Below are 23,799 nucleotides of genomic sequence, written 5' to 3' on the forward strand. Positions count from 1 at the left end.
CTATACATCTGTACAAAATTTACAATTCTTGTGAAATTTTTCCAAAATTCCTACAAGTCTTGTTAGCTTTTCTGAAATCAGTCTTTAGTTCTTCATCATATTCAGATTTTTCTTTCATCTGATAACCCCAATTGCTGGATTTAAACTTTTAATCATTTCTAACCTACCTAAAGAATGAGGGAAGAAAAGTGTTCTATAGTTAAGTAGGCAACTAGAATTACTGTTCAGATTTGAGAAGGGTCTATATGTGAAATTCCCAGCTCAGGAATTCATTTTACAAAATGTCTTCCACCTGTGTCTTTGTCTAATCATCCGATCGTCATCATAAAGATGAAATGGAAGAATGTCACTGGTGATTTTTCTTTTTTAAAAAAAATCCAATTCTGAAATGTTACAATGAAAAATATTATAAAATCAGTTAGATTCCAAAATTATTTATTCATTTAAAATTTCTATACCGCCTATCTCATCTAAGTGACTACTAAACAATTAGATTGTTAAACTTGGTTAACCATCTAATTACTTAGATCAGGGATGAGGAACTATGGCCCCTTTATGACCTGTGGACTTCAACTCCCAGAATTCCTGAGCCCGCCATGCTGGCTCAGAAATTCTGGTAGTTGAAATCCACAGGTCACAAAAGGGCCATAGTTCCCCACTCCTGACATAGATGGTTAAAATAAGTGTTTTATTTTAAAAAAATCTGTTATTCCAGGCTGGGACTCCTGGAGGTTGGATAATAACATAATTACCCTCTGATTATAACTGTCCCTTCCAGTAGTTGGACATTTATTCATTCAATTAACCAAATAAAAGGAATGTCATATTATTTTCCTTCTTGAAAAATTATAGGATATAATTCTGAGACTTTTGTGACAAAGGTTTAGTCACCAATCAATTTCCTGTTAAACAAAATACATGGATAAAGATAATAAAAAACAAACTTAGATGAAAAGTCCAAATATTTAAATGATTATTTGAAGAATGCCTATTGTTTAAATCTTTATCAAACTTTACTTGAAAATCATGAAAGTCTAGGATTCTCCCCTTCCACTGATGTATTATAGCCAGACTTTCCTCATTTCCCTCCCATATTATTGAGGACTAGTAACATTTTGGGGAAGAAATGAGAGATAATACTAGGGTGCAGGTCATGTTACAAGTCATATAATCTCTATTAGAAAGTCATAATTTTTTTTTATAGTAGCTTGGCAAATGTTAATAAACATCTATCTAATTTGCTTGCCCATTCAGTAAAAGTATACATTTTCTATAGTTATCATCGTTTTTAATGCATGGCGAATAACATTGCATGTAGATGAATATAAAGTTTTTATTATGGCATATTTTTTAATGTAAGCTATGTACTGGCAACAACTCTTGATTCCTGAGATAACCTCTTTACTCTTGTATGACATTTCTAAACTGTTTAAGATCCCCCGAATGAATTATTTTTGTGTTTAGTTAATGTTATTTTTATTATTGTGAAGCTTCTATATTAGAGGGTTTAATTGTTTTATTTTAATTTATCTAAGCTACCAAGGTTCTTTTTGATTGTGACAAGGTAGAATATGATTAGATAGGAGAGAGAGAGAGAGAGAAAGTTGTAGACCAACCGATTGACTGATTTTTATAGAAGCATTTAACTCCTTGCATGCTGACCTAAAAAGAAACACTATTTCTATTAGCTTTTCATAAAATTAAAGGACTTTTGTTATACCATAACTCCATGCATGCAACATTTCACATATAATAAGAATTTCTCTCCACTGCCCACTTCCATCCCACTGAATTGCATGTTCCCTTTGTAACAGTACGTGACCCATTTTTTGGGGGGTAAAGGAAAGACATGTAGAAAAGAATCTCCATGGGGTAGAATAAGCTCCGTAATATATTTCTGAATATCTTTCTAAATAGATTCATATTGTGGTTTTATAATGTCTCTCCCACCCAGCCAAACATTTCATAAAGAATTGTATTGTATGAATGAAAAACGCAAATATCGAATAATCCATTGAATTATGTTTTCTATACAATAGCAGGATTATTATATAAAATAGTATTTAAAAAGTCATCATTTAAAAAAAACACAAGTGCTATTGAAACAGAAAGTTGCAAAACATGTGCACTCTACCCCCAAAACAACAGCTATTACATATGATCAATGCATTTATAAAGTGACTCCTAGTGGGTCCCTAAGAGAATTGCTAAAAACTAACAAAGCCAAACCCCAATACAGTACTTTGCATCCTTCAAAAAACACTAAAATGAAATATGGAGGGTTTAAAAGCTAAACACTATACACCAGACATGTCAAACTCGCGACGTCACATGACATCGCGCGATGTATCGGGACAGTTTTGCCATTGCCGGCAGTGGGGTGGGCATGACTTCCACATGACACATCCAGCCCGCGGGCTGGCAGTTTAATACCCCTGCTATACACAGAAGACCCTGGGATAACATCCATATTTTTAAAAGCAGCCATGAGCTCACAGTTCAGACTGAGAGAGTACAATTACCTTTTTTTCTAGCTGAGGAATATTCCTTCCTCACTGCTTCCAACTTTCCAAAATATCACCCAGGAATTCTAAATAATATTTGTTTCATTTATTATAAAACAACCAGATCTGCACTATAACCAACCAGTGAAGTTGTTTAACATTACTTGATTCCCAGATTTGCTTTTTTTAAAAATAATAATTATTCCTTGCCCTCAAAAACCAGGTTAGCAGCAGCTGGTCTGCTCACAGTCAGTAATTGAAAATTGCCATCAGTAATTAAACCAGCTGCACTGACTGGCCTGTTTTTTGACAGCAAGCAAAATCTGCTTTCAACGGCATCTCAGCAGACACAGTGATGTCACTGTGCAAGAATCACTCTGCAGTGAAATCATGATGCAGGCATGCAGAAGAAGAGGGCGGGGCTTGCTGGGGACATTTTTGCCCAGAGCGCCATTATGACTTGTAAGCCCTAGGCATGTTTGCCTTTGTGGGCCCCTCCATCTATAAACATAATTGAATTAAAAATATATGCCATATGATTGTCAATATATTGTTCATATATATGAGGAATAATAAATAATTCATGTATCATTTGTTGTTGACAATTACGTTGTCATATATCAGTGATGGTGAACCTTTTCGAGACCGAGTGCCCAAACCTGCCCCCACTCTGCCTCCCGCCCTGCCTGCTCTGCCCCTGCCCCGCCTACAGGGCCATGCACCGCTCCATGGCCCACCACAGCAGATTGCCCAGGTAGCCCTGCAGCGCCATGGCAGCCGCATCCTCCGCTCACACCCCGCAGCATCATCTGCACGCTATGGGGCGCGAGGGCAGAGTCTTGTCCCTGCTGCCCGGCTATGTCCTTGGCTGTGCTGTTCCTTGCGGGCTGCACCCGGGGGTGACTCTCCTCCAGGGGGGCTACTGATGAGGAGGGGGCCGCGGGGGGAGGCGGGGCTGGGGTGACGGTGCACGTGCCCACAGAGAGGACTCCGAGTGCCGCCTCTGGCACGCGTGCCATAGGTTCGCCACCACTGTCATATATCATCAAAGTGACAAAATGTTGGCATTTACACTATGCCGATAGATTACAAATAAGATCATCCATTTGATGTTCAAATGTTATATATTTCTTGCCTTAATTTTAATTAAAGGGCATGAAGAGAAATAAACATTTGTTAAAAGGCATGAAAAGAATTTTTTATCTGTTCCAATTTTTTTAAAAAATAAAATAAAACATTTTGGTGAACCCCCTGGGCCACCCGTTCCCTATCTTGACCTGAGAATATTTCAGTTTATTCCTTTCACCATCTGTTTACCTTAGGCACGTCAAGCAAGGGTTTGGTCTAATTCTACCTTCCTGTGAAATTAGCTTAGAAGTTTACCAGGAGAATCTGATGGCTCATTTGTAGTACTGTAGCTTTTTTAAGAAAGACTTTTGATTGTTAGGGATGTGAACTTGGATTAATTGAGAGATTGACTTTTGATTGCTTTTTTAAAAAAATTCTCATGGCTGCATCTTTTTAGCTTCTATTTTCCTTTCTCTGAATTAATAATATTTTAGCTACTTGTTGTACTCTTATTATGAGAGCCACTTTGGTGTAGTGGTTAAGGCACCAGGCTAGAAACAGGTCAGCTGAATGACTTTGAGATAGTCACTCTTTCTTGGCCCTAGGAAGGAGCAATGGCAAACCACTTCTGAAAAACCTGGCAACAATACAAGTTGTGCTTGAATTATGGCCACAATTAAGCCCAAAATATCTATTGCCAAGCAGAATTTTGTTAAGTGAATTTTGCCACATTTTATGACCATTCTGGCCACAGTTAAGTGAATCACTGCAGTTGTTCAGTTAGTAACATGGTTGTTAAGTGAATCTGGCTTCCTCATTAATTTTGCTTGTCAGAAGGTCACAAAAGATGATCACATGACCCCGGGACACTGCAACCATTATAAATGATGCCAGATGCCAAGCGTCTGAATTTTGATCACATGACTGTAAGATACTGCAGCCATTATAAATGTGAAAATTGGTCATTGTAACTTTGAATGGTCACTAAACAAATAATTGTAAGTTGAGGACTAATTTGTACTGCAGGGCAATCTCTGAGAATAGAACAGAATAGAATAGAATAGAATAGAATAGAATAGAATAGAATACAATACAATACAATACAATACAATACAATACAATTGGAAGGGACCTTGGAGGTCTTCTAGTCCTGCCCTCTGCTCAAGCAGGAGAACCCATACCAATTCAGACAAATGACTGTCTAGTCTCTTCTTAAAAACCTTCAGTGATGATTTTTGAAGGCAAGGTGTTCCACTGGTTAATTATCCTCACTGTCAGGAAGTTTCTTCTTAATTCCAGGTTGCTTTTCTCTTTGATCAGTTTCCAACCATTGTTTCTTGTCCTGCCCTCTGGTGCTTTGATAAATAATTTGACCCGTTCTTCTTTGTGGCAGCCTCTCAAATATTGGAATACTGCTATCATGTCACTCCTATTTCTTCTTTTCTTTAGACTAGCCAAACCCAAGTCCTGCAGCCGTTCTTGAAAGATATGAAAGATTAAAAAAAAGCATACTTTCATTGTATTTTTAAAATATTAATCTGCATATTGTAATTCTTCTCCTTTACTAGTTTTCTTGATGATTTTTAACCAAAAAAGTGGTGTACACATTTGTTAAAACCTAAACAGGCTGGGGCCTGTCTATCTGAAAAATGTGCTCTGAATCTGGCCAGTTTTTAAAACTTTTAGAAACTTTTCTACAGTAATTTAGCACAGCAGAAAAACAATCTGTGTAATCCTATGTTTTTATCTCTCTGTGTGTATGTGTGCATGTGTAAGACAAAGAGTGTTATAACTAGACAATGATGCTGCTTTTATCATTTGAAAAATGTTGGCAAATACGAAATTAATTAGGAATTGTTAAGCTTGTATACAACAAAAGAGAAGAGAGTAGGTGGGCAGAGAACAGCTGTCAAAACTGAACTTTTGTGAGTGTCCATTTCTGAGTGTTCAGCTGTACAAAGTAGAAAAAACATGTTTATTTGCTTCAAACATCAGCATCTCTGGCATTGTTGAAAAGCAAGGTGGAATAAATGAGAAAGATGAGGTACACACACACACACACACACACACACACACACACACACACACACGTATTCAAACACACATACACAGACCACTCATACTCTTGTTTACATATAGTTACTGTGCTACATTCAATTTCCTGAGACAGGGAAGACTACTATACAGTACAAATACACTAACCAATTAGAAACTTCATACTCTAATTATCTTTCGGTAAACCTGTTCTCTATTTGGGGTCTTGACAGAGCTAGAATACAGTTGAGCAATTTTTGTATGTGAAGCTATACTTTCATTGATATTGCCTGAAATGACACTTGTTGTAGGAGAAGGAATGCCAGAACCCTGAAGCGGAGTTAAAAGAAGGAATGGCCTAGTATCCCTACATAGCCACAAACGTGACCTTGAGTGCTCTTGACTCTTATCTAAACAGGTGTTTAGAAGATTCGTGTGCATTGGCTTGCAGTAAGAAATCTATTTAATTGCACTTTACATGTAAATCTGGTCTTTCATGCCTGACACTTGCCTTGTTTTCAGCCATATCATATAACTGACTCATATTCAGCTTGGGTATAGCTGCAGTTCCAAGATATTTTTCAAATGTCTTATTTCAAGCCCAATATTCTTTCTGCTTAGCCAGTTTGTTGAAATGGTTAAAAACACTAGGCTAGAAATTGAGAGACCATGAGTTCTAGTCCCACCTTAAACACAAAGTCAGCTGGGCCAGCCATTCTCTCTCAGTCCTAGGAAGGAGGTAAGGGAAAACCAATTCTCAAATCTTGCCAAGAAAACGACAAGAATTAGTCCAGGCAGTTGCCAGGAGTCAATACTGACTTGAAGGCACGAAATGAAAAAGAAAAACCTCTCTTCTATATTCTATTTATTTTATTTTCTCTATTCTGGTATTATTTCAGCCCATTTTTGACCTATCAAGATTGTTTTGAATTCATTTTTTCTCCTTAGTTTGTTAATTATCCCAGAAAGTATCATTGGTCTTCTCTGTATAAGGCATTTTGTGGTTTTTACTATTTAATTCAAACTCAAAGGTTTGAACAATATATTTTTTCCAAAAATCCTTACAGTTGCAGAAATTACTATTTTTTAAATGTAAATGATCATCAAGAGAACATTTCCATGCTGCATCAGTATTAAAGTTTTAGCTAGGCTTAAGCAAATGCTAAGCAAATCAAATTTTATAAACTGAGCTTTCCAAAAACTCCTGTGTGGTACTATATTATCCTCAGAATTCAGAGTTCAAAATTGCAGTCATGTGGAGTTTACTATTTAATATTCAGTTGCTTGGAATATGCAACCCTGTTTCTTGCATTTGTTGTTCTCTGTGATTCCGAACAATGTCCCTCCAACCAACGGCAAATGTACATATTTTCGACATTGACTACATAAACGACCAATTGTTCTGGATATGTAGGCTGAAGAAATATGGATGGAATTATGACTCTTTCTTGTAGAGCAACAAGATACGAATGGCAAACAGATTACTTTTACAAATCTGTTTGGCATTCCAGAAGTTAGGATCTGAAAGAAACATGCTTTCTTTTGATGCAGAATTTAATAGATGAGTGCAACCAAACCACTCTGCAACAGGATATAGCAGTTGCAAATTGCTTGGCCTCTGAGGATCTTGCCCAAGAAGAGAGAAAAACAGAGAACATTAATATAGCAACCAGGACAGATAATAACATCATGAGCTTCTTCAAAACACTGGTAAGATGCTATCATTGGCTTTTTCCTATTTGATATGAATTGTTATACAAATTTTCTATCAATCGTTTCCTTCCTTCCTTCCTTCCTTCCTTCCTTCCTTCCACCCTTCCTACGGTAATTTAAAATGGGCAATTGTTTAAAATATGACAGCAATAGAAGCCAAATGTAAAATCCTGTAAATCGTGTATGGCAGATAAGAAGATAGTGTGGCTGGTTATACTTGCTAGACAATGTAGAAAGCAAGACTTCTGTTTTAGAAGAAGTAAGGAACGTATAGAATAATTTTCCTCAGATTGGCACCCAACAGTTATATTGGACTGGAATTCCTTTGCTTTTAGGAAGAGTCATCTTAGCCAGAAATCTTTGGATTTAGGGTGCAAAATTGAAGAAGGCTATTATAGAAGAATGTAAGTTAACTGAATATGAAAGGCTGTGGTTTTTATTCATTAATTAGGAAGATCAAGTCAAAATTATCAGATATATTCTGATGGGGGTTACAGGTTTTTAAATTGTGGAATTTTAATGTTAAGAATTCATGAGTTGGGCAACCATTTAAATATATTATATTCATAAGTAAATTTTCTTTCTCAAAAGCAGGATTTTTAGTTAAGCACAATGAAAAAATATGTACCAGTATCGATGAAGGAATAAAAAAACCTGCACTAAGACTTTTATTCAGAAACAATGCTCTTTAAATTCAACCTATATAGAACTTCTAAACAGCATAAGACTGACACTAAAGGTTAATTTTAAAAACCACATGAATTCAGACACGTTTATTGGGAGGGTTTCCCTTTTGCATATGCATTAAGTAGTTTGAGGACAGACTATAAGAAAATAAAATAACTGCTGGAAGGAATCAAAACTTGATCAAGACTGGTAATATTTTTTCCAATAGTGGATAACTAGAAGATAATATCTGGCATTGTATATCCTGCAAAGCCTCCTGCTAAGCATTAGTGTGGGTTCTTTGTTTTCTTACTTTGACTCAAAGCAAGACAATACTGGAGTCAACAAAATGTGTATAACTGGAATGATGGCGTGGAATGTAGTCTGGAATCCCAGGAGGGAGGGGTTGCTTCCCAGAGGTCAAAGAGGCAGCAGAGCTTGGAGAGTTTGGTAGGCAGGAAGAGAGTTAAGATGGCCACTGCTTGGCAGTTCACAGAATACATCCATTTTGTATATATAGTTGCTTTAGTCTAGCAAGATTCCTATAGGTGAATAACAATAAAGAAACTACCCAGCAGTAACTCCCTATGTTGTTGTTGGTTCTTGGGCCTTACGAGTGATTTGTGAAACAAACAAACAAACAAACAAACAAACAAAAAATGAATGAATTTATTCATCACAAGCAGCAGTTGTTCTGCCATCTAGTGTTGATTATTTTTTGTGGAAAAAAAAGCTTCCAATTTCTTTTCTAATAGATGTTTGTCCAATTTGATTGTTTGAAGGGGAAATGTAACTTTACCAGATTGTTACTTTGCTTCACATATAGTTAGAAACTTCTTCATTTCAATTTATATCTTTGTATTTCAAAACTATGTCCTCCTACTTCCATTTGCCTCTCAATCAATGACAAGATTTGGAATAGTTTTACACACTGCAATTTCAAGAATGATTTTTGTATTGAAAGGTTTCACCAAGCAAAGCTGATTCCAAGTGTGACACTGAGGATAAGGTGAGTGTCTTTTTCCTTGCAAGTTCAACATTTGAGGGGTGCTTTTTTGGGGGGGGGGTATCTGTCTGGGTATTTCAGGATTGATTCACACACACACATCTCATCTTAAATGGAAAAGCACTGCATTTGATGTGAAGTTGGGTGGTTTTAAAGTTTATGTGTCGTTTAATTTGCATTATTTTACTTACTTCATTTTACTTATTTGATCTACTTTTATGATGTTCAGAACTGCATACATGATCCTCATTTGTTTTACCTTCACAACTGCCTTATTATTCTTGGAGGCCACACTGGACAAGTGGAGGCTGCTAGCTTGGGGAAAGCTATTGTAAATTATGTTAGATAAGGAGTTGAATTCAATTCTCATTAACCGTGATGTTTGTGATGACTAGTTTCACTCATCTGTTTCATTTTGGTTTTCATTGTTATAAGAACTGAGTCTGTTGTGGTTTATTTCTGCCAAAGTAACATTGTTGCCTACACCCAGAGAGGTTTTGCTAAGGCTAATGACTCATCTACTAAAACTCTTGTGTCTTTTAGATTGTTTGTAACCTTCAATTTGGCAAATTTCATAGGGCAACAATGTTTAATCAATGGACCTCAAATGGACCAATTTACAGTATATGTCTAAAATCCAAAACCCATGACTCTTGTGGGATTGAAAGTTGTGGCCACTTCAGTGTTGTCACATCACCACACTGCTGTGGTCAGCTGTGGTTACATGATTGCCATTTCAGTGGTAGATATGTGTGGATTTCTTGCTAGATAAATGCATGCTCAGATAATATATTCTTGCAAATACAGATAGTCCCTGACTTACAATAGTTCATTTAGTGACTGTTTTTCATATTTACACCCTTTGTAGAATCCCCGTGATCATGTGATCAAAATTCAGATTATGACCGTTGCTGTGTCCCAAGGTCATGTGATCACCTTTTGCAACCTTTTGACAAACAAAATCAATGGGGAAGCCAGATTCACTTAGGACATGTTACTAATGTATCAACTGCAGTGATTCACTTAACAACTAAGACAAGAAAGGTCGTAAAATGGGGCAAAACTCACTTAACAAGGTCTCACTTAAGAACAGAAATTTTGGGCTCAATTGTGGTCGTACATAGAGGACTATCTTAATTGGGGAAAAATGCAATGCTATATAGTACTTAACAGAATATAGAATTCTCTTCAGTGAAGTGAGATTTGTGGATATGAGTACTGAGTTTTATAAAGACATTGTGCATAAACTATTGCTGATGCCTGTTATGGGCAAAAGGAAAATTGAGCATGCAATGAAAATTCAACTTTGATTGATGTCACACAAAGGGATCTCAAACAGGCCATGGTGGGCAGCTTGCTGAGAAGACGGCGACTGATTCCCTTGTCAAAAGCACCAAGAAAAAGAAGCCAGACAGCCCACGATTAGGACATAGTACATTTAGCAAACTGTTTAGACATAAGGTTGGTATGGGAGAGTAAAATGAAGATCTCGAACCCTGAATAACAACAGATAACATTTAAATCTTCTTATCCTAAATGTCAGCATGTAGCAGCTAAACTTACTGAAAAGCAAATCTTCAGTTGGACATTTTTGTTTAGAATTGTTGCTGGCTTTGACAAAGATATAATTTGGCAGCAGGGAAGTATCGTGATAATTCTGAATATCTATCTCTCCATTAATATCTGTGAATTCAGGGTTCAATGGAAGGAAGTTCCCACTGACTGCATATTCACTGCTATTTTCTGTGTCTTGTTATTGAGCCTTTCTCACTAACAAAACCTGTGCCGCCTAACCAGTGCCGCCTAACCAGAACTTAGAGCAATTCCATACTGCCATTAGTTTCACTCCACAAAGCAATTTGAAGCTGAACTGTGTGACTATCTTTCCTCCTCTTTGAAATGTTGAAAACAAAGCATGAAATTCAGTGCCCTGCCCCCAACCTACTGCCAATCATGCAATAACTGCTCCCCTTTTCACCCCTGCCATCACAGAAGAGGGAGGGAGCGAGGGAGGGAGGAAGGAAGGAAGGAAGGAAGGAGGGAGGGAGGAAGGAAGGAAGGAAGGAAGGAAGGAAGGAAGGAAGGAAGGAAGGAAGGAAGGGAAAGAAGGGAAAGAAGTGAAGAAGGCTCAAGTATCTTTGAGTTTTTCAATCTTGTTAGTCCTGGATTGAAGAAAAGGAAACTGATTAAATTCCTTCCATATAAAAAATTTGTCAGTTAATTCAAGCTCCATATAAAAGAGCTACACTGATCATAGAACCAGAGCTGATTTTAGGAAATTATAACACATGTTAAATATGTTAAAACTGGCAACATTGAATGTGTTGTAAACACAACTCCTTGAATTCCAGCATTATCATGGCACCAATACCAGGGAGGCTGCTTTATAAGATGAAAATGTGAAGGATTGCCTTGGCATAGATTCTTATTTCCTGGGAAATGAGTTTTCCATGCTTCACTGAGTAGCAGCACTGCTGAGTTTGCTACTGTGCTCGCTGAGCCAGCACAATTGGATGGAACACCATCACAAAACCTAGGACAGCAGGCTATACTGTGCATGTAAAACATGTTCTTGGGGGGGGGAAGGTTGGCACCAGTTTTGTATGGTTGCCAAGGGGAGTTGCAAAACCAACTTGATAAGACAGTGTCCATATAGTTACCGTGAAGCCATTTCTACTCAATGGTGTCTGCAACTTATTTTTACGAAGCATCTGAATTGATGAATTCTCTTCACCAAAGATACTACATAGTCCCAAAATAATGAATACAGATTTGCTTCAGATAATCTCGCCTTCTCATCAGATTCTTTTTTTCAGGATTATATCATAAAACTAATTTGAATTCCAAAGCCATGACATTGCCTAATATCAAATACTAATATTGATATAAACTTTTCCTTTTGATTGCTGATATGGTGAAATCATTGTAAATTCAGATTAAGAAGAACATTAGAACAAAGGCTTAACTGGTTGAGCATAATATCCCATTCAACTTCTCCTGCTGGTAATGAGAGCCATGCTGTCTCTGCAATTGGAGACATTTAACCATCAGGATGACGAGACACTGACTGCTGCATTGTTCATAAATTCTTCCCTTTTGAAGCTTTCCCATTTGACATTTGACATTTCTCTTGTGATACCAAATTCCAAAGTGTTAGCCTATCCCAGTTAGACCCGTCTGGATATCAGCTACCAAAATTCTCAGCCATAGCTTGGCTAAGCTGGAAGTCTGGAGACTGACTGAAGGACATAGATATCTGCATATCCTTCCATTTTTCTGACTTTTGTTTCCAATCCGTCAGCCTAATGGTTGCATAAAATTACAGAAGAAAAACTCCTTAGGAACTTTCTCCACCCATCATTCTGAGATGATTTTAATTTAGCTACATCATGTTTTCAGTTTTATACTCCAGTTTGTCCCCTGTGACATTTCAGGATACAGAACAAACATTTCAGAATGTCAGAGAAATGCTGAAATACATCCAGAAATCTCTTCTTTATAATGGCTTCACCATGTCAAACCCTGTGCAGTGCCTGGATCCCTCCATCCTTAAATATCATTACAGCCACTTCTATTCTTAGAGAATGAAAATGCCCACATGATTTCTCTCTGTTTGTGTGTTTTACATTGTTTTAGGCAAAAAAAGATATTCAACAGACAGCAAATACCAAGGTGAGTAGTAATACGGACAATTCTGAGTTTTCCATTTGCATACAGTATTTCTATGTTTTTTGATCGCCCATATAGATCTCTACTTTTTTTTATAACCTGTCTAATGGATAAAGATGAATGTGTGAGGGTGCTGGAATGAAAGATGCCAGTAAGCCTTTTTTTTTTTTTTTTTTTTTTTGGAGCTTCTTTTGTCTTCCACTGTAGCCATTTTTCCATTGATGATCTTTGAAGTTCATCTTCTTCAGAACAATTTTTGATTTATTTTGTTTCTAGCAAACTGAGCAGCCTGTCCCCGTTGTCCCTGTTACAAAACCGGAAATAAACGTGCCTCCACCTCAGGAAAGTCCAGCAGTGAAGCCAATTGTGAAGCCTCCAGAAGCTCCAGTACAACAACCACAACCAGCCTCAGCAGCTGTGGTTGTCACCAATGAAGCTCCCAAGGAGATGACCAAGGAAAGATCTTCTTCTACTCCCACACCCATAAGTAAATTCTTTTGGAAAAAGGTATGTTTGGATCAGTGGTGGGATTCAAATATGTGAACAACCAGTTCTCTGTGTGGATGCCGCTTCCGGGAGTCCATTCCGGGCCTGGGCAACAAAAAATTAGCTACCGGTTCTGCCGAAGTGGTGCGAACTGGCTGAATCCCACCACTGGTTTAGATTCTAGAGACACTCACTTGGAAGTTGCAATTATTATTGGTAGTGCATTTATTTGCAACCGTAGATTTTTGGCAAAACTCATATAAAATTACAAAAACCTATATCAATTCAATTCAAACCCCTTCCATTAACAGTACTGTCAATATCTACATCCATATCTTTCTCGCAGCCACTGCAAAGAACACAACTCATTTCATTACACGTTCATCAGGAAATAGATTTTCTCCTCTTTGCTGAACTGATTCAGTTGCGTTAACAAAGGAAGAATAAATCTAGCTCTGGATTCCTGATAGAATCTGCAGTGTAATAAGTAATGGATCAGAGATTTTCCACCTATAAATTATCACAAATGTATAAACTGTGTGCAATTGGTAATCCCTTATACAGAATAGTTCATCCAAATAGGCAGTTGGCATTATCTGAAAACAAAGTTCTGGGATAGAGTTTATAAATAAGATGACATAAGGACAATTAAATTGATTAGTAGTTTTTTTGTTGCTGTTGTTTTTGTATTCCTATTTAATTTCTCAATTGATGTTTATTAGTTTCCATGATTTGCTGGGAATTTTTTTTCTACTACTTTTTTATTTAAACAAAGATGCATTTTCAAGAAAAAATAATTAATGTTTCTTATGCAATTCCAGCCAGGTAGCCATCATATTTCCAGGAGTTACCTAAGCAGGTTGCTCATGTGTTATTTCCACTGTGATTCAGTGTGATGGCAAATTGGATAAGCAAGAAAACCTGAGTTTGGTATAAATTCAGTGTAACCTGGAGGAGCTGTATCACAGATGCAACATATCCCATTGCTATTGTTCTCTTAGAGGAATCAAAAATGAAGTCACAGAAATATTTGAGAACAATCTTGGTTATCTCCTTGCATGATTGGTGGAAAAATGAGAACATCTAATAAAGATGCAATCCACAACCACATCTAAGCAAAAATAAATAAATAAATATCTGGATCTGGATCTGGAGGCTGAAGTCCAGCAATTGCAGAATAGAATAGAATAGAATAGAATAGAATAGAATAGAATAGAACAGGGTAGGGTAGGGTAGGGTAGGGTAGGACAGAACAGAACAGAACAGAACAGAACAGAACAGAACAGAACAGAACAGAACAGAACAGAACAGAACAGAACAGAACAGAACAGAATATCAGAGTTGGAAGGGACCTTGTAGGTCTAATTGCACTCTAACGTCAGAAATCCGCAGCACCTACGCAAGGATATCTGCAGTGACTTCTAAGTCATGGACATCACAACTCCAACATTTGTGTCCCATCCTGCCAGTGCTACTGCTCACAATGAATAGATTTCAAGTCAAGCATGTTCCCAAAGCAAATGATTTCCTGAATATCTCTCTTAGATCACAAAGGTCCCTCCCAGGATATAGGTGTATCACTAGTGAAATTAAACCCACTGAATTAACATTATATGACAGGAAGAATTATATACAATATTCTCAAGAGAATCCTGTACACTATTTTATTTTTAAAAGTAAATCATGACAGAAGCCTTCTGCTTTACTGAGCATGAGTTCAACTTTGGAAATAAAAATAAAAATTTCTAAATGGTATATGGATGGAGGAATTAATGCTGTTACTGTGAGATATATTAGAAATATAGCTGCTAAAGTGAGAGTGTGAGAGAGAAGCTGGTTATTTAAAAAAAATTAAAGGTTTGTTTTCAGTGGTATCATATTTTAATGTGATAATATGTTTTCATTATTAGCTGCACATAAGCATTTGATATAATCTTGGATTATATTTGACATTGTGGTTTTTTCTGTCATCAGATGGTATTACAGGATTATTACAGTGCACTGTGTATAAAAGAATAAAAACAGACTTTAGCAACAGACACAGTGATAACTTAATAGATAATTATGAGTTAATTATGAGTGATAAGTGTTACAGTTTTCTTTAAAATCGCTAAATTACTAAATTATAATTTTAATTAAATTAACTCTGCTTCTATTAACTACCACTTTTCTCAACCAGTTTAATTAAGACTATTTCTATTTTTTTTTTTAGTTAACAAAATTGCCAGCTAAATTTCTGACGATAACTCTTAAATGAAAAGGTGGAAGAACATCAATACTAAGAACACTAGCACTGATGATGTTACCTAGTTTGAGTAATGAAATGTCTGCAAGGAAACAGTCAAGCTCAGAAAGCATCAAGGACCCCTCATTTCAATCCTGAGCTATAAATATTCTCCTTTATTGGTAACACCATTACTTCATACCACACAACTCACAGGTCCTTAAATTAATCCCTAATAAGGACTGCATAATATAGCATAGCTAGGGCATAACATTGCCAAATTCATAGTAACGCTTATTATACTAATGAAAGCGAAAAGAGAAATCTGATATCAGAGTGCTAATTTTGGCAGTAGCCAGCATTTTTCACAATGTCTCCTCCTTCCCCTTCTCCTTCTCCTTCTCCTTCTCCTCTCACTATGGAGAAAGATCACTGTTTTAGTTTATCTTTATACTATTTAATCTTCATTCTTATTAAACCTTCTACCTTGCTCCTCAAATTCATTTATCCTTCTCTGAGTGGCTTAAAACTTTTAACATCATATAAAATTAATGCTAATCAATAAAGCATAACTTCACTGTAGATCAGCTCCTGGTGTCCATCTGGATGTGAATCTTATTTGCAATAACATTGGGTTAGTCATGCTACATTAAAATTCAGTCCGAAGGGGTGTGTACGTGGAGCAAAGACTCCAGTTTAATTTTTTTTAAAATGGGAACAAATCAGTAACGCTTGAATCTAAAAATATCCAGAGAAAAGAACTTGCTGAGTCTTATGATATGATCATAAGGACAAGTTGCTGCCTGCAGAAACCTCTGGTTACATTCTAAGAGTTTTCTCCTAATTAAATTTAAAATATGACTTCTGGATTGCAAGCAAAAGAATGTGCAGAAGAGGTGCACAATGCTATGCTATGCAGCTAGTGGTGGGATTCAGCTGGTTTGCACCATTTTGGCAGAACCGGTAGCTAATTTTTTTGTTGCAAAACCTGAATTTGCTTCCTCTCGAAGCAGAACACCTAGTCTGCCATTCTTCAGTCTCACTGAGAGAAAGCCTTCTGAATCTCATCTTGACTCATCTGAATGTCTTGGATGAATTCACACATCCTTGATAGCACTTCTTTTGAATCATTGCAGACTCCCACAGATGACATAGAGGTGATAAACACTGAAAGAATTGAAGCATCTCCAGAGACCCCAGTGAAAGTTGAAAGTAGGAGCCAGGAAGTTGCAGAAACCAAGTCTAAAGGAGAGGACAGATCTACCAAAACAAATCTGAGAAAATTCTTTAAACTGGTAAGATGGATATTCCTGGATTTGTATGTCAGCTACAATACAGTTATTGACTGGTCAGACAGCTTAAAATGTAATTAATTAATAGTAAATAGGATGGGACAATCCAGTGCCAGCTAATTAAAAAGTTTTTGTAACAGCCCTACATTGGGCTGGGTTCACCAAATTAGATGGATGGATGATCATTTTTACCACACCAACAGTGAACCCAACTTTGGGTCTCCATTTCACCAAACATATGGCTAGTAAGGAATATAAAAGGAATGTTAAAAGTTGCCTATAATTCCACCTCACATTATATCTATATAGTTCATCTATAGCAGCAGTTCTCAACCTATAGGTCGTGACCCCATTTGGGGTCGATCGACCATTTCACGGGGGTCGCCAAGCAAGGCTGTCCGCCATTTTTTCCCCCTTTTCCGGCAGGTGCCTTACCTCCCTTGAGCTGGGCCAGCTGGTGGTCGGCCTGCTCCATCTCTGCCACTTGCCAGCTACGCCTCGGCCGGCGCAGGGGGCAGAACCACGCATGCGCGGCACTCCCGGGCAGGGAAAGTCCTCGACTTATGACCAGTTGGGTAGTCCTCGACTTATGACCGGTTTAGTCCTCGACTTACGACCGGTTTAGTCCTCGACTTACGACCGGTTGGGGGTCGCGGCATTAAAAAGGTTGAGAACCACTGATCTATAGCACTTGATGGTAGGCAGAATTTTAATGGCTCTCAAGGAGCTAGGAGATATGCGCCTGAGTAAAGGGCTTTTTCCTATTGAATTCCACTTCCCTTGAATTCCACCTTCACCCTACATAAGGGTTCAGAGTGGAAAGTGGGAATCAACAGTTCCTATGCTAACAATAGCCATTATCTAAATATACCACAACTACCTGAGTAGCAGTCCACCAAGCATCAGACCAAGTATCCATTAATTCAAAAGGGCAGGAGAAAAAAAATCCTCAAATGTAAACCTTTGTGAGTATATAAAAGTCCCTGGCATTTTTTCACTACATGGACAACCATTTATCGTGTGAATTCTTTCATATTTGTCTACAATAAAGATTCTAATCTAACCTTGTCACCTCTGAGACTTTCCTACCAACTCAAGTTGAGAAGTCAAGTAAGAGTGACGTGTCAGGAGTTCTACAATCTACTAACAAATCCAGGTCTAAAACCTGACACACTGAAACAAATCATTTCTGAGGGAGAAATTAATAGACTATATTAAGAAAGACATTAAAAAGTATGATAAATGATGTGACAGACCATAAGCGTATTTTAAATAGACATTCACGGGACACTCCCATGCTTGGCTAAAAGTTCCCTAGAGGACATTCCAATGAGAAAAGAAATCACATGCTTTTTTGCCATTGTGTTCCTAAGTCCTGAAACAAAAAGTCTCAGGTAAACTCCCATGTACAATCATTTATAATCATTGTAGGAACGTGGAAGAAATTCATATAATCCTTTGTTATTTTAGTCAGTCAGGAATGACACAGGTGTAACTCCTCCTGAAATAAATGGGCCAGCATCAGATCACCAAGTAAGTGGATGGATCATTCAGTTTTCCTTCGGTGATGGTTCAACTCAACTCTACTTCTGGGGTTTAATGAGAATGTACATGATCCTTCAGTATTATATTTGATATACAACTTTATGTATTCCCTCCTGCCTTTGTTTCCTAATATTTGTTGTACTGAAAGTGGCACTGTTGGTTTAAATTCTTTCAAAAACAACTCAATTCAACTCAATTCAAAATTGAAGCTAAAATGAAAAAAAAATTGCATTGTTATAATATAGTTCTCAAATGCTGGATCAATTGATCAGAACATTTCTGTTTAATACAATATTTAAACAGATTATGGTATTGTTTCTCAATCTTGGCAACTTTAAGATGTGTGGATTTCAATTACCAGAATTCCCCAGCCAATATGCATTTATCTTAAAGTTTCCATGGTTGAGAAAGACTGGTTGAGGCAATAGCCTTGTCATTATTATTGAGAAGATTAACCATTCCCATTCTCCTCTACCTCATATTCTTCAGAAGTATTGGATTGTGACTCCTAGTATTTCAGCCCAGTTAAGGAAGGCTAAATTAAGCCTGGATGTTCAGGCTTGAAAATACGTTTCAGTCTTATAAAATTTAAGAACTATTCAGTGATATGCTTATGAACTATATATAAACCCCAGAGAGTGCTTTGGTAAAACAGCTGACTAAAGTAGAACGATACAAAGTGGTTGCAACATTTATAGACACAGACATGGGAAAACTGGCTTTTCAGATTAAACATACAATATGATAATTTTCAGACAGATTTAATATTTCTTTTAACTTCAGAAACTGTCTCTGCAATTGCAACCATTTTGAAAATAGAGATGCAGACCAGAGCACGGAGCCTAAGTTAATTAAATGTAGAATCTTCAAAAACAAAATTGTCATTTGATGCCCTTGCATCATTTTTGTTTTGAAGTCTTTAGCAAATGCCTGGTTATTACCCTACATTTGCTCTATGAGCCAATTTAAAAGAATGTGTTGTTTTGTTTAGTTAGTTCCTTATTCCAGACTTCCAACTACAAAAGGTGATGGACGAATATTGACCTCTTTCTACTTTGTAATTTGAAACTGCAGCCACAACAACAGTGCCATTTTGTATCTTGTTCTTTATCTGTACTGTATCCTGCTCTTTTTTCCTTCCTTTGTCTAAAACACGCTCTCTTGTAATTGTCATGTCTTCGCAAAAACAATAAAGTAAATGAAACAAAGTCATCTTTTCTCCATTTGTGGTTCCATGCAGAATTTTACAGGCTCATTTGACTAAAATTAGGAAAGTCCATCTAACTCCCCGTACAACTTAGGCAGACACCGTTTCTAACTTTACCAAGAACCTTAGGGGCTCCGAGAGGAACAGTTTCTTGCTCAAAAAAATTTATTTATTTATTTATCAAATTTAGATGCCACCCATCTCACCCTCAGAGTGACTCTGTGCAGTGTGCAAACAGTATTTTTTTTCCCCTGCCAGAATAGATCCCTTCCCCCAAAAGAAAATAATAAATTCTGGTGTGGGAAAATACAAGAATATATATTTCTTCTTACATAACAATACAGTAAAATCAAGACAGGGTTATTTTGATGTTTTCACCTCACATTTATTTTCATCTTTGGACTGTGTGGTCTCTTTTCCAGATCCTTCCCAAATGGCTAATTCTTCCTTCCTTCCTTTCTTCTGTGCCTCCCGTGTCTTTCCAAAGATCAGCTCTGAATTCCTTTATACCTTATGATTTGGATAGATTATATACTATCAAACCTTATGTTGATTTTTGAAATCACAGAGATAGATGCCAATCCACCATATTATAGATAATATGCTTTGGATATTCTGGATACACCTTCCAGGCCACTGGCCTTGTTAGTGTGAGCTTGTGTATGTTAAAATCATAGCATCTGGAGGGCACTAAAATGCCAGCTACCCTTGCTGTAAAGGGTGATACAAGTTGGCAGGGAGGAATGCTGAAACGGCATATGCCAGTGCCAGAAGAGTTATTTGCTCCTAGCTCTGGGCTGAACATCTTCCTCTTTTTTTATCCTTAAAGAAAATAAACATAAAAATCTAGAAATAAGGGGAGAGATATTGTAGAAACCCAGTGATGCCATTTTTATTCACATGAACACAGGACTACAGAAGATCACTTATGTGGCAGATTATGCTTGTCGTACAGTTTTTTGCCCTGTGCCAGGGGTCTCATCAGGGTATGGTTAAAAATTATGTCAAGAAAATTATCCTGATGGCATAGTTGTTTTTTATGATATGAAAAAAGTATATATCTTTGGGGTTGCTACCAAAATCACCATGACTTTTTGGAAGGGAGGAAAGAAGGAAAGAAGGAGGGAGGGAGGACCAAAAATAATATAGATAGGTATTTGGTTTCTAATTTCTCCATTCTTTGTGTTCCAATTGATTTGTAGTACTTATTAATATATACTTGCTTAAATTGTCTGACACGTTGAATTTTTTTTTTAATGTACTGTATGGACACCCCTGAATCGAGCCCACAACTGGCATTTACTTCTGCATCCATGATCTCCTGAGCAAACAAATTGTTCCCCATTTGGGCTTTCATTTTGCAAAGCAAGCTGCCCATTTCTTCTTTTAAACCCCCCAACCAAGTAACCCTGTTTGAAACTGCTCTAGACCCTGGACTTCACAGACAGACCTTTGACCCAGGCTGAGAATCGAGACCCTGCAAGCAAAGGGAGCCGCAAGAATTCAACAGACAACCCAAACATGTCACAAGAGATCCCCCAGAAAACCAAGGATCCACAAGAATCCAGACAAGAAGAAGCAGCCGAGATAGACTCCCTTCAGAATGGAGAGGATGCAGCACAACAAAGCCCCCTCAAGCGAACGGAGAAGCGACAGACCTTCGGAGGGTTTTTCAAGGGCCTTGTAGGTTACCTTTATCTTCCCTTAGCCTTTATCCCCACTTAGCCAGCACTTCTGGAAGAAAACTTTTTTGGGGAGATGAGAATAGCTCCTACACCTTAATTCTTTTCCCAAGCAAGAATTGGGAGACTATTGGTTTGAAGGGAAGGGGCACCAAACTGGAGGGAGATCTGGCTCTTCCGAGATTACCAAAAGGAGAGCTATAAAAGCAAGTGACTACCAAATTCTTTATTCTGGATTGCTTTAGAACCTGGATGAATTGGAATCCTTAGCCAGCCTGGTGCCCTCTTATTCTATTAGGACCAGCTCCAAGGATTCCCTACTAGTACATCTGAAAACTGACAGAGATTCTGAGAGTTGAGGTCTAAGTATATCTAGAGAGTACTAGATTGTGAAATAGTTATTCTGCGGTTGAAAAATTGATCAATATGGATTTTTATTCAGTAAGTGGTTTTTCATCTGGGTTATGGCTAAATTATCAGAGAAATCTGCTTACTTGCCTTTTTTTTTTTTTTTAGGCCCAGAAATCTCTTTCCAAAGTCATGCCTTGAATTAAAGAACTATAGATCTCTGTTCATATAGCACACTGGAGTTTAAATTAAAGGCTTAGTTTGGTGCTTCATGTCAAGTTATCGTATTATTCGTTGTTATTTCTCAGTTCATTGGAAATGATTGCATCTATATCGGACTATGGGGAAAATGTTTTCTCACTTTTACTTTTACAGTTACAATATATAGAATGTGCTAATCAAGATAGACTGAGAAAATAAATAACAATAACAACATTAACAACAACAATAACAACATTAATAACAACAATAATAACAATAACAACAACATCCTGGAAGTTGATCATGATGATCTATTTCCACACAACAGTATTGCCAGGTTGAGCTTGTTAGGGGAAGATAAATATCTTCCACTAAAGATATTTTACTTATGCTGTAAAGATGATGCTAAAGACCTAGCAGATTCATTCCCACAAAATGCTAATTGCAGTTTGTTTTAATCTTACTGTATTCAGTCTTTTTGTGGCTTTGTGCGTGAAGCCAATCTATCTGAATTCTTTGGATTTCAATATGTATGGGGTAACTCCAAAAAACAGATTGATAGTAATCATGTTAAATGTGTTGCATTGTACGCATCAACTGAGTGCATTTCTATCCCCAGGGGGAAAAAACTTTTTTTTTATTCCTGGAATTTTTGCTGCAGCAAACTACATTCCCTGAGTTGTGACTCAACTGCACATTGTAGAACCTGGGTTCAACATTTTTATCCTATTTTTATCTGCTCCTCTTTTCTTCCATGTGTCTTTCAGACTATGAATCCTCCGGCCAAGCTCTATGCACTTATATATTTATTTCAAAGAGCAGGCCCAAGATGACATTCAAAGGAGAACTATGCTAGAACCATTCCCAATGAATCTTGTCCAAAGTCCTACCAGATGAGAAACTAACAATAATATATAAGGCACCTCAGAACCCTTTAGGAGCTATTTGTAATCCATGTTTTATTTCATTTTTCCTTACCGAAGTGAAGTGAAATGTTAATATTATTTTTAAGTAGGATCAAAACAGTAATGAGTTAGAATCACAGAAGCTCCATCAAGCCAACATGTGTCTCTGTGCATGCAAAGCCTTATAGCACATAGGACAGAGAAAAAAACTAAGGCAGGACAGAATATTTTGAGGAATAATGTGATATGACTGGGCAAACCTTCTGAGGTACTAATATAAATATATTACGAGTTGGTGTTTTAAATAGGATAGGTGGGGTTATATGCACAAATGCAGGAAAAAGTGCAGGTCATGTAATTAGTGACCAAATATTGTCTTTAAAAAAAGTTCCCAATCCTTATGCATGCTAAATTAAAGCTAACTCTTAACAGTCCAAAGGTTTTGAGTGAAATGTGGGGTGTTTATGTTGTGATGCACATTTTTTAAAAAAAACTGCTGGATCTTTGATTGTATCATAGTGACTGCCATCTTGATTTGTTTTTGTCCATCAAAAACCCCTCAAGAGCGTTCACTGGTCTGAGTGGCAAGTTTCATAATCTTTATTCCTTCCCATACTTACTAAGAACAAAATAAATTACAATAAAACATCATGCAAATGTGTAAGTCATGAAGCCCATATGCATATATTGTATGTTACAGCTTTTTTTCCACATGGAATTTGCCTCATATTGGCAGTAAGCTTGCTTGTTTGTTTATACAGTAAAATGTGCACACATGTCTGGATGCAGACTCCTCCATCGTCTGGATAAAGAAAATAGCCCACTAAAGAGAGAAATAAATAAACATACAATTTCCTGAGCATCTTCAGCAATATTTACATGTTTCTCTCCCTTTTCTCCAGAGTCCCAAACGGATGTCAGATGCTGGGGTACAAACAGATCCCGTGTCTATTGTGTCTGTCGTGAAACCCAAATAATTAACCACTGGAAGTCTCTGAAGAATCACTGGATCACCGTTACTTTTCTTCCTTTCAGGACAAAAAGAAAAAAGAAATGATTGGTATTGTTTATCCCTCCCTCTCGCCTTCCCTTCTTTTCATGGCTGTTGCAAACTAAGTCCTAAGGGCTGATATACAAATCCAAGGTAATCCCAAGTAAGGTATTTTGTGGGTTGTCTGTGTGGGTGTGGGTTTGTCTGTTTCCATTATCATCCACCCACTGCTTCTCCCACTGCCTTGCCACCCTCAGT

General features: G+C 37.2%; 1 protein-coding gene across 1 annotated transcript in view; it reads left to right on the forward strand.

The window, feature by feature from the left end:
• BCAS1 (breast carcinoma amplified sequence 1) overlaps positions 1 to 23,578 on the forward strand; it is a 50,253-nt gene extending 26,675 nt beyond the window's left edge. The window contains exons 5-12 of the mRNA XM_029284057.1: positions 7,158 to 7,316; positions 8,950 to 8,994; positions 10,318 to 10,452; positions 12,628 to 12,663; positions 12,937 to 13,167; positions 16,507 to 16,665; positions 20,843 to 21,097; positions 23,453 to 23,578. Coding sequence (XP_029139890.1) covers positions 7,158 to 7,316; positions 8,950 to 8,994; positions 10,318 to 10,452; positions 12,628 to 12,663; positions 12,937 to 13,167; positions 16,507 to 16,665; positions 20,843 to 21,097; positions 23,453 to 23,527 — 1,095 coding nt within the window. The 3' untranslated portion in view covers positions 23,528 to 23,578. The remainder of the gene's footprint in view (positions 1 to 7,157; positions 7,317 to 8,949; positions 8,995 to 10,317; positions 10,453 to 12,627; positions 12,664 to 12,936; positions 13,168 to 16,506; positions 16,666 to 20,842; positions 21,098 to 23,452) is intronic.
• Positions 23,579 to 23,799: the final 221 nt, after the last annotated feature.

Source organism: Protobothrops mucrosquamatus, unplaced genomic scaffold, assembly GCF_001527695.2.
Source record: "Protobothrops mucrosquamatus isolate PMUCROS unplaced genomic scaffold, P.Mucros_1.0 scaffold350, whole genome shotgun sequence".
Taxonomy (NCBI): Eukaryota; Metazoa; Chordata; class Lepidosauria; order Squamata; family Viperidae; genus Protobothrops; species Protobothrops mucrosquamatus.